At 35.7% G+C, this 18,544-nt stretch overlaps 2 protein-coding genes across 2 annotated transcripts in view; one reads left to right on the top strand and one right to left on the bottom strand.

The window, feature by feature from the left end:
* Positions 1-18,544, top strand: part of LOC142350362 (uncharacterized) — a 66,566-nt gene that overhangs the window by 11,735 nt on the left and 36,287 nt on the right. The window lies entirely within an intron of this gene.
* Positions 1,625-14,811, bottom strand: LOC142351241 (putative aquaporin-12A). Its single transcript, XM_075403385.1, has 4 exons — positions 13,944-14,811; positions 4,810-5,035; positions 4,320-4,454; positions 1,625-1,887 (listed from the first exon to the last, which is right to left on the bottom strand). The coding sequence occupies exons 1-4, from the start codon at positions 14,211-14,213 to the stop codon at positions 1,691-1,693; spliced, it is 828 nt and encodes a 275-aa protein (XP_075259500.1). The 5' UTR covers positions 14,214-14,811; the 3' UTR covers positions 1,625-1,690.

Raw genomic sequence — 18,544 nt, 5'->3', positions numbered from 1 at the left:
AAATATACAAAATTTAGCTTGTATTTATAGTACTTACCTATGCGAAAATATACAGAGAAAATTTAGATTAGCTAAAAGTATTTTAGTTGATTGACATGTGAATAGATCTTAGTTCTGAATTCCGGAGGTGATTTTCTATTTTCATCAAATTTCATGAAAATCATATATGGCCTAGGTACAATCGAGTTCATTACTTGGAGCTCAGTGGATGTTAGAGTCAGGTTTCTGTTGGTGGGAGAATTTACTTCTGACACATGATTGATAGGTCAATAAGATAATGATAGCGCCAAAACAAAATTAGAACTGAGTTTAGTTTTGTGACCGTTACTTATCGACATAACAACAATGTTCGTCAGGTAAGTTCTTCTTTTGTTCTTTGAAACTTTAATAAAGAAAACTTCTAAGTTTCTCGATGTTTCTTTGAGACCATCACATCATGAATAATCTTTTATCCATCTATGGGATTCACTAGGTGTTTGCCTTACTAGCCAACAGGGCTTTTAGCCGACAACCAATTATTGAGAAATTTAGCCGACGGTTAACGTAAAATACGTTGGTAGATTATTTCTGAATGTTTGATAGGCCAAGTTAAAACGGCATTTCGTAAGCGAACAAAGTAAACGACAGTTTTATATCAACTAGCGTAAAAAATGTCTATACGTGGTTGCGCCGCCCTTCCCCACGCCAGGGGGCTTGTGTGGCCATGGGTAAGCCAATTCGAGCTCCACGCGACCGCACACCAAAGATAATGGTCAACTGAACTAATGATTTATCGACCAATGAAGTTTTTTGACCAATGGTACTGTTGGCTAAATTTCTCATTTTTTCTCGTCGGCTACATTCCGTGTCGGCCCATTTTCCTAGCACCGATTTACCAGGAGCACAAGCTGGGTAATATTGATAATTAAAATTCCTCAATTGACTGAGGATACGTGTTAATTGTTTTTAGAAAAGAGCTGTGCCATGTCGAGAAGTTTTGCAAAAAGTTTTAGCGGAGCCCTTAAATTCGCTGATTTGCATTGAACTTCGATTTGTGTTTATAGACTGTCCGTAATAGAATAATTCAGTAAAAAGTCAAGGTTAGGCAACTGTGCAATTTTAGTTGCATCTACAAATAAGCACCATAGATTACTGAAATCTAGAACTCCTTTATGGAACAACTGCAATAAGGCGATATATGTTTAAGGCAACATAAAAAGCTTTAGATTAAAACAGCTACAATTACAGTCACGAAAGTCTTGTCAGTCAATATTTTCAAATTAGGTCATTAGCTTTCAATAACTCAGCGTAAATCCCAACCCACCCCCCAAATGGCAGAATAGATATTTGCGGCACTTCAAATCTCTTAACCCTTTACTTGCTACCTAACATGAGTTTTCGGACCCAAAATACAAACCGTACTTTATAGAAACAGATACGAATCAAGTTTACCGTTTATTGGGCTACTAAAAGCTAAAAGCTTGGATTTTTCTGTTTGTGACCCCCCCCCCCCCCAAGCTTATTGAGTGCATATTATCGTCACTCACAAGGGCACGGTACGTGCACACTTAATACGTGCAATTACCATGCAATTATATGCATTTTGTAACGGGATTGACAATTTACTGTGGGGGGGGGGGGGGGTCATTAACGGAGAAAAATCCAAAATCTTCAAATTTAGTTTGGCTGATAAAACATGGCTTCATTCGTTTTAATCAGTTCGTTCTTTTGGCTTGTTGAGTTTGACTTTATTTCTTTGGCTGTTGAAAAAGGCACATGAAAGCAAAGTTGCAATGAATGGAGCCACCCAGTAGACCATAACATGTTCTGACATCGGATGACCTTTACAGTTGAAGGTCAAGGTCGTAGCTAATGCGGGGTTGAACATCATTCCCGTGTAGTCCATGCCTAAATAGGATTTTTCTGTAGGTCTAAATTTCAACTTTGACCTAGAACAAAATGAAAAAAGTCCGCATTGCTTGTCGCAGTTTGAAACTTTTAATGCTCCTTTGGTATTCTTTAATTGTGCCGATCTTGCCTGATGTTTTTCTCGTGTTAATTTTTAGCTTTTGATTTTAGTTTTTTTGTAGCGTAAGATGTTAGGGAGAAAGCTCGATTAGGCGAAAGGAATTTTTGTAGCCGTCAGGCAGGAGAATATTTCTAAGCTAAAGTTTTGTGGACAGTAGGCAAATACCAATTGAAACACTTGAAGACGGTGATACTTCGGAATCCACTTGACTCTATAAAGTACTGAAGTTTCCCTAGCGATTGTTTTTACACAATGTAAGCGTTCAAAAACACAGTCAACGGTTCTTAACAAGTTTAGGTACCCCCAATTATTCCAACATTTTTTCTCAAATTTTACCGCGCCCAAAAGCTCTAAATTATGTAGAATAAGTAAAGTATGTTGAACAACGAAAATTTAAAGTTCTCAACGCTTTTCTCTTGCCAAAGTCTTTTACCCGGAAAGGAAGAAAGGAATGCTTGCACCTAGAAGAGTAGAATTGAAAGATGTAAGAGTTCTAAAAAAGTAGTACATATTGGATTCACTTTATTTTACTCATTTTGTTGCAAATACTATTATTAGGTACACTGAAGAGAATTTAATAGCGTCAAGTGGATTCTGAAGTACAATTCTGTTCAACTGTTTTAATTGTCATTTGCATAACGTCCATAAAATTTTAGTTCAAAGGTTTCGCCTGATGTCTTCTGTCTTCAAAAATTCCTTTCGCCTAATCGAGCTGTTGTCTTATAATCCATTCCTCGTTTTTTGTGAGTCGCAGTATAAATGTTTCCAATTCTATAACCGAGAGCTCTCATAGTGCTACCATGCTCTTCCACTTTAGAAATGTTCTTTCGAATAACTAAAGATTTGGTCTCCATTGAGTTCGAAATTCTTTAGTAGTATAAACTGCGAAATTACCAAGACTTTTTAATTGCCCTCGAACGAAGTTTGAGGCAATTATCGTAAACATATTTGTCTTTTTTTGCAAAATTTTTATTAGACTGTTTTTGCGCTTTTATGCAAAAACATTCTTTGACTTCTTGAGTGACTTTAGCGCTCGATTTCTGCATGTTTGAGTGATTAATAGCCGCCTCAGCTTCTCAGCCGGCTATTATAGCGCTCCTGTTTTTTCATTTTGCCGTACTCAATTTTTTTCGCTTTACCTTAGTTCACAGCTTGTTCAACATTTCGCGTGATATCTTTAGGCTAGTTTCCCTCTAGGCTAGTTTCACTCTCTAGGCTAGTTTCACTCTTCTCTCATTCTGCTAAAAGTGTTTTTAGACAACAGCTGCTCATCAAAGCAATTCAAAATGAACAGAGTCAGTATTTAAGAAACGAAATCCGAAATAGAGTCGGGATAGACTCACAAAGCCCAATTTTAGATACCAGTTACTCGAACTTTGTTCTTAGTTACCATCTCTAAGTCTTATTGGTATTGATAATAGCCATTGTGTCGTCTCAATACGAAACAGGTGTATTTTCAGCTCCAAAATGACATAAAAATAGTTCGCACTTTAAAATTGTTTGTGTGCAAAGATATTTTGCTTCTTCAGTTTTTTCTGTTCTTTCAATACCAATCTTGGTTATGGGAATCAACGGCGGCTTTTTTCGGCAATCTGACGGATATGTTTCAAGCTGCTCTCTTTCTGAAGTAAAGTTTGTTGCTAATATAAAAGTGATTGTGAGAGAAAAGAATCACCCCCATTTTAGTTTAATAATTAATATGTTGGACTGCCGTTGCAATGTTCGCCCCATAGCAATTTTTGAGCTGCACTCCCTCCAAATTAAATTGCCCCCGGCCTGCTATTTGAGAGCAGTTCATCCTACGTTAGTCGGTTTTGTGTTTTAAATTGCTCTCGAACGGTGTTTTTTGTGAACGTGTTAGTCTTTTTTCGTGCAAAATTTTTTGAATGATCCTTCTGATTTTTGGAGTAACTTTTACGCCCTTGTCCTTTTGGCGTTTTGCTCGTTCTAGTTAGCTTTCTCTCTGATTCATAATTCAGGTGACTGTACTTTACTAATACAAGTAAAATGAAAACTGCACCACAATTGGTGGCATTTTTTCAATATGTATCTCAACAATTGTATGTAATAACTTATGACTTCTTTTGAAGCCGCCCATAGTAAACCTAGTCCCCCTCTACGAGCAGGCTCCTCCGCGAGCAGGCTGCAAATGATATGATCTCCAACGAGTCGTTTGCAAGCAATTTTTCAGACTTCAGTCAGTTATGCTTATCAATTAAAAAAAAATCGACGACAAATGCAATTTTGTTCCAAAAAATATTTCTTAGGTGAGTTCCAAAAAGAATTTTGCAAAAAAAACTTATTGACATACCAACTATGACGATGACTGAAGTGACAAACGAGTCGAAGTAGGCACTGCGTTTACCACTCGAAATGAGTGAACTGTTTCGCAATGAGTTTGAATAAATGCTGAACAGAATTGTCGCTGTGAATTCGGCCACCATTCCTGAGAATCACGAAAGCAGGGAATCGTTAAAATCCATTTATATTTGAGATTGAATTTATTATTTCATATTTCTTAATTGTTTTTGTTCTGTAGGTTTCAGGACTTTCTGTATATTAATAAATCTATTCTTTACTTGTTTTGTGTTAAATTGCAGAGAAATTTGTGTTATGTATTTTCGAAATTTTAATATTGGAACATACTTAACGTTTTTTATTGTATTTTTATATATTTTTTGCAAAGTTTAATTGGTCTTTAAGTTAAGTGGTAACCGCAAACTTGTTGGGTCCACTAACCCTGGGGGGGGGGGGGGGGGTTAAAGGGAAAAACCTGTTTTTAATATTTCAATTTTCACTGCCTTCGTATAAAGTCGACTGCATTGCAGATTCGCAAATATCTTCAGTTGAATGTTTGAACATCTTCATATGATACGACCCCAATCCAATCACTCTCCAAAATAACTTTATGTAAAATAAGCCCGCAAATCCGCCCATGATTTGTAACATACTCGCTATAATGCATTTGGGCAGGCTGATATTCTCGAAGAAGTATAGCTCCCATAAACCACAGGTACCTCCGCTGCCCTGGAATTGGAAAGTGATGTCGTAATATGTTACAATTTGTTCAAATCTGGATTTAAAGTCGGATCATATTTTGTCAAGCAAGGAAACTAGCTCTTTATAGACCGCTCATGCAATTTGAACTTCAATGTGTCCAATTATTTTTAAAATGTAAAACCGATGTTTTTGAAAGCCATGTCCGTGTTCATCTTTTCTTTTGTGATCAAATAGATATCTCGGCCACTGATAAAATGAGAGAAAAGAACAAAGGTAATAAGTTGAGACGCATGCAGCTTGGTAAGACCGATGCAGCTTAATTACTTAAGCGATTGAGTTTTTCCTTTCGTCTGGTTCGCATCCAATCTACTTATTTTGATCCTAATATAAAAGTCCGATTAATTAGCCCTTTTCTATCTTAGTTTACGTTTTATGCAGCTGCGTTGCAGCGCTGGAATTATCTTTTAAAAAATTCTACGCATGCGTGAACAGTGTCTAAAAAAGTGATCCAGATCTGTATGATATTTTAAAGCATATTGTTTCTAGCAAAGCGTACATGTTAATTAAAATCCATTTTTTCCCAGACTGTCAAATAAAACAAGTTGTTTTGCCGCTGTTTGAATTTTGATTTAGAGTACTGCCAAGGATAGTTACAGAAATTGTTAGTTTTTCTGGCCAGAAGTTAAGCTTTCAGATACTTTTTTTTTCTTGCAAATTTTCCTTTGAATGTGTGGTCAGCTTGATTATAATTCGCAGAAGCGTCTACTGCAAACGGGGCCGTTTCACCTTCTTTGACAGTAGCAGTCAGGTTTGTGAAATATAAAAAGCAATAAGCTGACCTATTACATGGCCTTGACTTCCATTGGCTTCCATTTGACCATGCCAATGTTGATGGATAAGAAGAAGCTTTGAGGTCTTCGTTTTGTTGCTCTTCACTATAACTAAAAGTTTTTGGTTTTTGCTGTTTGACTGTTATAAATAAGATGCAATTTTCAACGAAGTATTTGACCATGGTCCTTTGTTGCTGAAACGAACCTCTCAATTAAGATGTCTGAGTTTTGCTTTCATCTCCAGGTTTAAACTATCAGCATTAGGGTAAGAAATTGATAATTATTTGAATTTGCTTTTGATATCAGCTTTTTGTTTTGTAGGAAATGAACTGAAATTAAATTGAATTCTTACGATGTATACAAATAAATATCTGCCCCTAATACTTGTTTTTGTTCCGCTTTAGTGAAAAGATGTTTTTTTTGGCTGGAGCTTTGCTTTGTCTTCGTTTCCTTCGATGTTGGTCTTGGTTGCTCCCTTCCCCCTGTGTTCAATGAATTTTAAGCTGACCAGTGGTTATTGATTATGAAGTCATAATTTTCACCTATCTCTCCATCAATGGTTGTTCAGCCATTTGCTGCGTTAAAAATGTTATAAACTGCTCCCAGGGGGATTGTTGTGTCGCAGCAGTGCCTATGGTTATTTAAAGGTACCTGCTGATACTAGGGAAACCTAAGTTTTGCTAATTATCCGCTTTTTATCGAGGAAAACTACTTTGCTTCTTGATGTTCCCTAGATGTTCATTTGCAATGCGAGATTTGGGCCAAATCTTGCTATTTTTTGAACTTTTTTGCTGGGCTCGTGTTTTAGGCCTACACCTCGGAAAAGCACTGTTCGTTTCTATTTTATAATACAGCGAAAGGACAAACTAGCAGAAGTAGTTGGTCCTTTATTTGGATTGAAGGTTCAAAAGTTATAATTTTCATGTCAACATTTGTGCCGTTGCTAGAAAAATCTATTTTTCTTGTCCACCTAATGTTGTATTCCATTTTGAAGGCTGTTTGTGAAAATAAAGCTAGAGCTTTGCACTTTGTCTTTTTTTCTTATTTGTTTTGAATAGTTTGAATAGGTTCGTTTCAATAGGTTTGGAAAAGCTTTTTTGATTTTTTTGTTCCCACCTCCTTTAGTGGGAGAGGAAACGCAACTGGGTTTTTTGTTCAGTCAATTTTCGCCGATCGATATATTCATCCTACATGTTTGATTTTTAATTTCGCTTTTTCCGAGGAGTTGCGGAGGTTTAAGGATTGAACCTTAGCCTAACTTCCGTTGCCAAACGTTGCCTAACTTCCGTTGTTTTGTTCATATTTTAAAAAAAGTTTTTGCTTAATTTTTTGCTGAAATATGATAAAAATTGTTAACCGTTTTTAATTGGAGCTTACAGTCGTTGACTTAAGGTTTGAAAAAAATCTGTCTGCAAAAAAACGATGGTTTTTGTTATTCGCCTCTTTCAATCGTAATTCTTTAGCGTTTTAGCGAAGTCTGAGAAAAGAAAGAGGTCAAATTATTTTACAAGCAAGACTTCATTACTGTTTATTTTTTTAATAATGGTTTCTTGTCGTTGATATTACGAGTTTTTTTTACCTTTTTCAGTTTTTGAGTTTGTCTTTTGCTGTTTTGTCTGATCATCACATTAATAGCATAATGATGACAAATCACATATCACATTACTGGCGTTGAAATAAAGCGCAATCGATCATTTTCAACAATTTTGTTGCAAAATGAAACGACTCTAATTTTTGCTAGCGTTTGTTCTTTTGTAGTCGTTTAGCATCCTGGATAGTGACAGGTCTCAATGGTATTGTATGAAGGTATAAATGTAGCCATTGAATGATTTCAGTTGATAGCTAATTGCTTTCATGACTTTGAATTCATTTCGAAAAGTGTTTTATTCTTATTAAAGAAAAGTCCAATTTCTTTTATGGTGAGATGCAAGTCTTTTGGTTCAATTTACTTTTTAAATTGATGCATTTTTGACTTTTTTGTTAAGTTTAAAAAAAATACATTGACATTGAGTTTTGTTGGTAATTCTAACTGGTTTTCACTTAAATTTCTTGTTTGTCTTGCCTCCTTTTCTCCTTAATAGCAGGTATCCGCATACCTCTCATGAGGGTTGTTTCATGTGTATAGTGAATAGAGCTCAAAAGCGATTTAAATGGATACACCAATTATTTTTGAACAAATGATTTTTTAAAAGTGTTCTATCTCTTCTTCATTTAGTGGAGAATTAAGTCAAAAAAGTTGTTGAGCGTGATCAGAACATTATGTGCAAACGCCTCCTTGCTAGGTATTCATTTTTATAGAAAAACTTGGACTGACCTCAACTCAAAACGTTGGTAATCGATGAAAACGTTACAAACGTACGCAAAACTTGCTTAGTCCTTTTCTCAGCAATATTTGATTTTGAACAATATTATTGGTCAAATTTTTGATGCAGATGAGCGATATGCTGGTGGTTTTTCGCGGATTTAAACCATTACTTCTTTTGAGGTAGTGCAGTTTTCCTCACTTAAACATTTAAAATCGAAAGTCACGCTCAAGGTTGCTAAGGCTGATGCTCGTTAGCGTGTCAACTATATTAAGACTTTGAGCGCGCCTTGTGTGTGCATCAGTATGTCCATTCACCTATCATGAATTTGTAATGCTGCTTTATTATTTTGAAAGTTATCGGGAGATGTTAAAATTGAACGTCAACCGTTGGATCATGGCCAGTAGTTTTATGAATTTTACCTCACGGTTGTTATCGCCACCGAGAATTTTTCAAACTCCAAGGCAAAACTGGGGTGTTATGATAACTTCGAGGGCGATAACAACCGTTTGGTAATTTTTTTTAAATCGACACCTGTTGCGATGATTTCAAAATTGAACACAGTTTTATTGGTTTTTCATTTTTTTGGACAATTACATTTTCAAAGGTACGTGATTTTCTTCGGATCTGTTCTTCGTTTTGGTTCTCATGCCCCCCTCCCCCCCACACACACACATACACACAAACACACACACACATACACACGCACGCACAAACGTACACACACACGCTTACACACACACACACACAAACACACACACGCGCAAACACACGCACGGACACACACACTCATCACACACACACAACCTACACACACCACACCCACGGCACACACACACACCACACAAGTTTTTTATAGACTACATGTTTATCAAACTGTTTCTATCATTAGACTACGAGTTAATCACCACTCTTTTTTGCCACTGTTTACTTAGTAACAGTGGCGATAAAAGAGTGTAATAAACTCGTAGTCTGATGCTGAAGTGTTTTTCCAGTGTCGATCGGGCATTAAAATTTAATCAACACCTGCGATAATAGCAGTTAAATTAACTTCCAGTGTAATAATTTTTAATGCGCAATCGACACTGGAAAAACACTTCAGCATTAGACTACGAGTTTGTCACACTATTTTATGGCCACTGTTACTAAGTAAACAGTGGCGAGAAAAGAGTGGTGATAATTTCGCAGTCTAATGTTGGAAACGGTTTGATAAACTTGTAGTCTAAAAAAAATCAAGTTTTTAAAACAAAGTACAATCAAGTTTTTGGTTATTGGTTAACTATCTGAATAGTACAGTTCTTGAAGACATTGTCCATAATAGCTGTTGAGGAGAGTTTTCTAAAATTTTGCGCTGCCATAAATCTTTCTCCGTATCTTCGCTGACTGACAAAAAGGTTATTTTTTGAAAAAACTAGGAAAAAATTCTGTGGTGAGCTCTGGAAGTTTTGTCCAAAATGAAAGAAACTTTTGGCCGAAGTACGCACAAAAAACAACAGTTGTTTACATAATCCGTCCAAATAACTCTGGCAAAAAGAGCAGTCACTTAAATTGAAAACAATTGGACAAATTAATCATGGAGAACAACAATTGTTTGTGTTTAATTTGTACAATTGTTTTCAGCTTCTGAATTTGCACCTTTTTTACCGAGCTCAATTACAAAATTTTGCCGAGCTCAATGCAACAAAAGTAGTTTATTGTTTTATGAAGATTATCATAGAACTAGTTTATAATTTGTCATGAAGAATATCAACTTCTAGAAAAATTTCCAATTTATTTGAGGTTTTTCAGAGAATTGCACCCCCTGAAGTTCATTGTGTGTGGATCAGTCATAATTTGAGATTTCAAAAACTTTTTCTCTCCCCTTTACTCCACCCTCTTTCCCCACCCACCCTCCCATCCCCCCTTCCCCCTAAAAAATAACCATGAGTTTATCAAAAATTTATCAATACTTAGAAAGCAATTGGAACTTTTTCCTTTTGATTGGTCCTTCAAATACATTTGAATTGTTGCTGCAATGTGGTATAAAGTTCGTGGTGAAAATGTTCACCATTGCTGGTTTTGACTTCACTAATAACATTTTCAAATAGTTACTTGTGTGGCTCCAGGAAAAGGATCAAAAATGCTATCCAAAGATACTTTCAAAAGTGTTTCATCAGAGTTATGAGCCATCTATTCCAGAGCCAGTTATGAGCAAAAAGTGTTTTGAGCCATTTATTCTAGAGTTTACACACCCATGAAAAATTACGCAGGGAATTTACGATCAAAAAATTTTGACTTTGTTCAATTTTAAAATGATTGCAACAGGGCTCGATTAAAAAAAAATTGATAATTGAGGATTGGGTGTGTACAGTCAATCCTCAAATTCCTCAAGCTAGACTTCCAAATTACGGACTGCAGGCGCATGGGTGCTTTCAAAGATGGAAGGCATCGTACCATTCTTGCAACCATGCCATGCATGTATGACAAACGCATCCTACTACTCTCACTCTCAAGATTGAAACGATATAGCAAAACAGTGTACATTAGCAAAGACTACTCCCTACAAGAAGAAGAGCAACTGAATAACTGTCTGAAAAAGCGAAAAGACTTAATAGACGCAGGTTTCCCCAGAAAAAACTTGAAAGTAATGAATCTGACATTATACGAAAAACAAGATGAAAATTGGCTCGAGTACTTAGACAATGCTCGGTATTCCACCTGACTCGCAAAAAATACAGACAAAAAACAAGAGGTATCAATTCTAACGTTTGATTTACATAGTTTCATTGATCTACCTTGAAGATTTGCATTTGCAAACGCTATTGTCCCCTACAATCCAGACATTCTTTGCCTAACCGAGACATGGCTCACAGAAGAAGTTCCAAACGAAGCACTCTTTCTCAAAAATTATGTCATTCACAGAAATGACAGAACTTCAAAATGCGCTGTCTCAAAACATGGAGGTGTTCTAGTGGCGGTAAAAGACAACATTCAATCTAATTTCATTTACAACCCACCTAAAGGCAGCCCATACAGATGGTGCAAGCAGAAGTTTGAAGACCTCACACAAACGCTAAAGCTTTTAGAGAAGAAAACAAAGCCAAAATCAATCATCATTACAGGAGATCTCACTTTCTCAACCACTGACTGGAAACAAATGTCGTCACCAGATGAACTTGACAACACCTGGCTCAACTATTTCGTAGATGAAAATTTTGAACAAATGCTAAACTTCACTGACCTTTTGGGGTATAAAAAACAGCTAGATGTCTTCCTAACAAACGAACCACAATTTTGGATCAATTTGAAAATCGAAACCAAAATTATTAATAACTATGCCCTCAACAACAAAAAATGTTCAGATCATTACGCTTACATAACACGATACGAATGCAACTACGATCAAGCGACCGATCGCAGCAGACCAAAATACGCTTACAAAAGAATAGATTGGATTAAATTCAACTGCAACATCTCAAAAAACCCATTTAACCCCTATTGTTACAGTAACGTTGACGAACTTCTTAAACAGTGGTATGAATGGTTCAATCGCCTTTTCGATCAAAATGTCCCAAGAGTAACTCAGCACAGATCACAGCTCCCCCCGTGGGTGTCAAAAAGCACATCCCATGAAATGAAAAAACTATCAACTTTGAAACGAAAAGCAATTGCCCATCCAAGTCCTGCTCCAAGCACACTAAACAAAATAGATTGTCTCGAAGAAAAAGTCAACACACTTTGTAAAAACGATCAAGTCATCTATGAAAGCCAGATTTTCGCAACACGTCAATTCAGCGTTATTCAAAAATATTTACGATCAATTAAAAAAGTCACACCATTCCCAAGCGAGATGCACCTAAATGAACAAACTGCTAACACCAATGAAGAGAAAGCCGAGTTGTTCAATTTATTTTTCCAGAGTGTTTTCAATTCAAAAATATCAAATGTTGAGAACCAGTTCAATTTTGAAGAAAAAGATCTTAATCGCTTTGATATTTCAGAAAAAGAAATTGAAAGTATACTAAACAAACTTGATACTAGTAAAGCCAACGGCCCTGATGATATAAGTAACCTGTGTCTGAAAAATCTATCAAAAACAATAAGCAGATCCTTACTTCTACTTTTTCAAACATTCATTATCAAAGGTAAATTTCCAGCATATTGGAAACAAAGTGACATAACACCAATACACAAAGAGGGCGATAAAGCCGCAATCAAAATGTATAGACCAATTAATTGCCTATGTTGCCTCTCAAAAGTTTTCGAGAAACTTATTTTCAACAAACTCTATGAGCACGTTAAAGGAACACTTCACGATTCCCAGTTTGGTTTTCGGCCTCAACGTTCAGCAATTATTCAAATGTTATGCTTTCTAGACCAACTGTACAAAGAAGTCGACTCAATTGCACATGATGAACTTTTCGTTTTCTACCTAGATTTCCTGAAAGCGTTTGATACAGTACCCCACCACCGCGTTGTTGCAAAACTGTCGGAATCAGGGATCGGGGGAAAAGCGCTCAGATTAATAGCCAACTACTGTGACGACAGAAAACAACGTGTTCGCATTGGAACCTCAACGTCGAGCCTTCGTGACGTCACTAGCGGCGTACCGCAAGGTTCAATCCTGGGGCCACTACTTTTTCTCGTCTACATAAATCATTTACCACAAAACATCGAATACAGTCAAACCTACGGTTATGCAGATGATTACAAATTGCTCTCTAATAACAAACATGAACTTCAAACGGATCTCCAGAAATTAAATGAATGGTGCAATAACAACGAAATGCGCCTCCATGAAAAGAAATGCAAGATCATCTGTTTCAAGAAAAAGTCACTCTTTACAATAAAAAATGAAACTGTCAACATCTCGTCTCATCAAAAAGATCTCGGAATACAAGTTTGTGATTACCTCACTTGGCATCAAAACGCAAGCACACGAGCCTCCAAAACTCTTAAAGCACTTTGGTACCTCAGAAGAAAGCTTCACCACAGAACTCTCCCTCAAGTTAAATTAAACGCATACACGGGTTACATTGTACCAATTATATCCTACGCCTGCCAAGTGTGGTATCCGTCTAAATGCGATCTAGTACTCATTGGAAGAATCCAAAAAAGTGCGACGAAATGGATAATAGGTTCTTCTCTCACATATAAGGAGCGTTTAATCAAACTGAAAATTCTACCTCTATCTTTTTACTTCGAACTTCACAGCTTATTACTACTATGTGATCTCATAAACAATAAATACAACATTGCCATAGAAAAGTTTATACATTTCAACAACAATAATCGGACGAGACAAGGCGCGAAATGTGAAATCAAACTTACGAAAAAACGATTATTCAAAAGCGACGAAAATTTCTGGTCGAGAACAGCCTATCTCTATAATATTGTCAACAAACAGACAGACCTTACAGACAACAAAAATATAAAATATCGGATCAGCGACATTTATTGGAAATTCTTTTTTAGAAGTTTTAACGAAATTGACATGTGCACTTGGAGAATTTGCTGCCTGTGCAAAAACTGTAACCCCATTTCGAAACTATCTCATTTATAACAATCAACAAGGGTGCTTCAACCCGTGCATTGCAGAAACCTGAACTACTACTTCTACTACTATAACTTCTCTGTGGCGATAATAACCGTGTGGTAATGTTCATTATTACACTGGCAGTTTATTTAACAGTTATTATCGCAACAGGTGTTGATTAAAAAAATTGCGTGCCTTTCAACGTTCTAACACGTTCTATATAAATGGCATTGCTTATCTAAAACTATCGGTATGAAACTACGGTTTTTTCCATTTTTCCACCAGACATCACTTTCCTCAAACGACAATCCAAAACTTGCGAAAAGTGCGAATAAAAATACAAAGTAGGCTGCATTATTGGTCGAATCCAGAACAATATCGCCTTCTTTAACTCCGGCCACAATCTGGAAAGTACAAATGAATTCTTCGGTTATGAATTGGTAATTAGTTGGTAAGTAGGTACGTTTTAAGTAACGAAGTATGGCGCAAAATAGAGTTAGTGTAGTAATACACAAACAAGAAAGAGTAACAGAAAATATTTCTTCAGTTAAAGACATGATAGTCGTCGCGAGTGTATGTTTCACTTCGTAGAATTTTTTCCTGTTTTTGACGAGTAAAAAATTGTGGTTTTCCTGTTTCAATAATGGGGGGATTTAAGTTTTTTTAAGAGACAATAAACTTTCAATTGGGGAGTAAAATATAATAAGTTTTGACCGTTCGTCTGAGGTTTTTCGTAATTTTTTTGTTCAATTTCGTGTATATCCGTTGATGACGTAAGCATCAGTGACCTCAACTAATTCAAGCTTTGAAATGACCGAAATAAATTTGATATTTGTCCGCTTAATTGTCATAAAATTTTGATAACTTTTAATCAAACACGAACTCAATTAAGATAGAATTATTCAAAATCGTAACTTCGGTTAGCTTTCGTGGGTGTGAACCAATTATGACTTCAGTTAGAATAGATAGTAGATAGTAAATTAAAAAGCATTAAACGCCCTTAGATATAAATGACTTGAATAATAAGGCAAAACGTTTTCTTCTAGGCGGTTGAGAGAAAATTCTTAGCAAAATGTGTTCGTATGTATACATGTGTGTAATGGTAATATTCAGTATGCGTTGTTCTGAAGAGCGGTTATGGTTTTCGCATTATGGTAATATTGTGACCTTGTGTACGCGTTTATTTGCATAGCTGTTCATGTGCATGTTTATATGGTGTTCAGTTAACAGAATGCGTATATAGTCGATGAGACCAAAGTTAAGCCCAGATTTGAATGAAAAAATTCGCTTATCTGTTCTCAACCCCATGAACGATTTCTTTTGTTTCCAATACCAAACGTGAACAAATTGATGTTCTTTTTTGCACTTATAATGGTTTGGATAGTTTACTTAGTGTTGGTGCTTTCTATTCCAATTTATATATACGCCCTTATAATTGTGTAAACTATCAGTTTGGAGGGTCATAATCTACAGAGCAAAAATTAAAAATTCCCGAATTTCTTATTTTTTCATGGTGTTGTTTATAATCATTCAAGATTTTTTGTTTGAGTTTTTTCTAATTTCTTCTAACAAAGCGAAACTCAGATCAGTTTTTTTAAAAAGGTTTTGTTGTCCAGAGGCGACCGACTCAAATTTAGGCCATGTGAGCTTTCTACTTTTTGTCAGCGAAACAATTTCTGTGGTTGGCCGGTTTTAAATGGTGCCATAACATTGTAGCTACATGTATGGCAAAATACCCCCTAGTTCTGACGCGGGATATTGAACAATAGTCTTTGCCAATTGAATTTAGAAAAATTTACTGGAGCAGCTAGCTTAGCACGTTATGAAATGGAAATTTCTGGGAATTCAGCTTTCGCGGTGCAGAAATTCTGTTATACATAGAAAATTGCGTTTTAAGTTCCGAGCGGCGCTGTTTGAGCTGTATGAAAAGTCAAATCTACTCTGCCCCGCCGCCCTCCCTCCCCCAGTGTATTTTGTGCCCTAAGCTTTTTTTAAGAGACAATAAACTTTCAACTGGGGAGTAAAATATAATAATTTTTGACCGTTCGTTTGAGGTTTTTCGTAATTTTTTTGTTCAATTTCGTGTATATCCGTTGATGACGTAAGCATCAGTGACCTCAACTAATTCAAGCTTTCAAATGACCGAAATAATTTTTGATATTTGTCCGCTTAATTGTCATAAAATTTTGATAACTTTTAATCAAACACGAAATCAATTAAGATAGAATTATTCAAAATCGTAACTTCGGTTAGCTTTCATTGGTGTTAACCAATTATGACATCAGTTAGAATAGATTGTAGATAGTAAATTAAAAAGCATTAAACGCCCTTAGATATAAATGACTTGAATAATAAGGCAAAACGTTTTCTTCTAGGCGGTTGAGAGAAAATTCTTAGCAAAATGTGTTCGTATGTATACATGTGTGTAATGGTAATATTCAGTATGCGTTGTTCTGAAGAGCGGTTATGGTTTTCGCATTATGGTAATATTGTGACCTTATGTACGCGTTTATTTGCGTAGCTGTTCATGTGCATGTTTATATGGTGTTCAGTTAACAGAATGCGTATATAGTCGATGAGACTAAAGTTAAGCCCAGATTTGAATGAACAAATTCGCTTATCTGTTCCTAACACAGTGAACGATTTTTTTTGTTTCCAATACCGAACGTGATCACAATTCGAACAAATTGATGTTTCTTTTTTGAACTTTTAATGGTTTGTATAGTTTGCTAAGTGTTGAGGCCTTCTATCGCATTTTACACATACCTTTATAGAGGTTCAAAATTCAGTTTGGAGGGTCAAAATCTACCGAGGAAAATTTAAAAAATCCCAATATTTTTTGTTTTTGCAGTGTTGTTTAAGCATGCAAGATTTTTGTTTTGTGTTTTTTTTTCTTATTTCTTCTACCAAAACGAAAATCAGATCAGTTTTTTAACGGTTTTTTTTGTTCAGAGGCGACCGACTCAAATTTAGGCCATGTGAGTTTTCTACTTTTGTCAGCGAAACGATTTCTGTGGTTGGCCGGTTTTAAATAGTGCCATAACATTGTAGCTACATGTATGGCAAAATACCCCCTAGTTCTGACGCGGGATATGGAATAGTCTTTTCCAATTGAATTTAGAAAAAATTTACGGGAGCAGCTAGCTTAGCACGTTATGAAATGGAAATTTCTGGGAATTCAGCTTTCGCGGTGCAGAAATTCTGTTATACACAGAAAATTGCGTTTTAAGTTCCGAGCGGCGCTGTTTGAGCTGTATGGAAAGTCAAATCTACTCTGCCCCGCCGCCCTCCCTCCCCCAGTGTATTTTGTGCCCTCAATTTTAATTTGTGTTGCTATAAAAAAAGAACAATGTTCTTTTTTTAATAGCAACACAAATTAAAACACAAAAGGGCACAAATTTCCTCTGGTACACATAAGTATAAAAAGCAAATGGTAAAAGAGGCAATGTAAAGTTAAGAATATAATATTATGTAAAATTATAAAATCATTAACTTACTTAACTAAAAATTTGACCTTACATTATTAAAAAATGGCCTAAAATGCGAGCATAAAATGTTCTCACAATTTTATATGTACATCATGTAGGTTAAAAAAAAAATCTAATGCTCTCAATGTCATCTTTTATATCGGTTACTTTTGGGTCCTTCAAAAATTCTTTCCAAAAATATTCTTGCAGTTCTTTTTTTAAGGAAGCTTTCGATGTTGTTTTCAGTCTAATATTAGAAGGCAGACTATTATAAATTGGAATGGCTTGTGCAATAAAAGAATCAGTTAAAAACTTATTGTTCTTTCTTATATCGAACGCTACTTTTTTGACCTGTCATGTTGTTTTATTCTCATGGTAGAGAGAGGTTCAATTTTATATGCTGGAAGATCGTTGCTGAATAAGCAAAATAAAAATTTTGAGCAATTGTATTTCAGGAGAAAAGAAACTGGTAGTATTTTGTTGCGAAGTTTGAGATCTGTAGACCGATCGTATTCCCCAATTCAGTTGTTTTTCTAAAGTTGTCAGTAATGACTTTTGCAACCCTATCAGAATTAGAGCGGATTAATGTAGATGACTTATTACTATTGCATTAAGTAATAAGACTTTCGTTTTCTCTGGTAAACTTTTACTTAGTGTATTCAAAACTTTTATTCCACAAGCCATTCTCTGAAGAATCTTTTTCACTTCTCCATCAAATTTTAGTTTGCTCCATCAAATTTTAGTTTGCACTCTTCAAAAAAGGGAATCCCGAAGACCCACTCAATTATAGACCTATTTCTGTCACTTCTGCTTTGTCAAAAATTTTTGAAAAGGCGTTCAGTTCACAAATCACAAGTTTCCTAGAAAGGGAGCAGTTATTGTCTGCTAGTCAATTTGGTTATAGAAAACAAGTTTCAACAATTGATGCTATCCTGAAACCGACAGAACAAATAAGATAAGAACTCAACAAGAAAAAAAAATGTTACAGGGGCGTTTTTAGATCTTTCAAAGGCTTTTGATTCTATAAACCACAAAATACTGTTACGGAGAATTGAAAATATAGGTTTTGACGAATATGCTACCAATTTAATAGAGAATTATTTGAGTGAAAGAACGCAGAGAGTTGTTCTGAATGGAATTGAATCAGATTGGATAAATTTGAAAAGAGGAGTTCCACAAGGTACTATTTTAGGACCTCTCTTATTTAACATTTACGTCAACGATTTAGCAAAGATTGTAGAAAAGGACTGCACGGTCGTCCAGTACGCAGACGACACTTTTCTTTACATCGGACACTGATGAAATATCGTCAAAAACAAAACTTGAACATAACTTCTCAAAACTTATTGACTTTTTTTGCAAAGTCCTAGTTAGTAGTGAACAAACAAAAAACAGAATATATGTTCAGCACCAGGAAAAGG

Source organism: Convolutriloba macropyga, chromosome 12 (assembly GCF_964194025.1).
Source record: "Convolutriloba macropyga chromosome 12, txConMacr16.3, whole genome shotgun sequence".
NCBI lineage: Eukaryota > Metazoa > Xenacoelomorpha > Acoela > Convolutidae > Convolutriloba > Convolutriloba macropyga.
The sequence above is the reverse complement of the archived record's forward strand: the minus strand, read 5'-3'. Positions and strand labels throughout refer to the sequence as shown.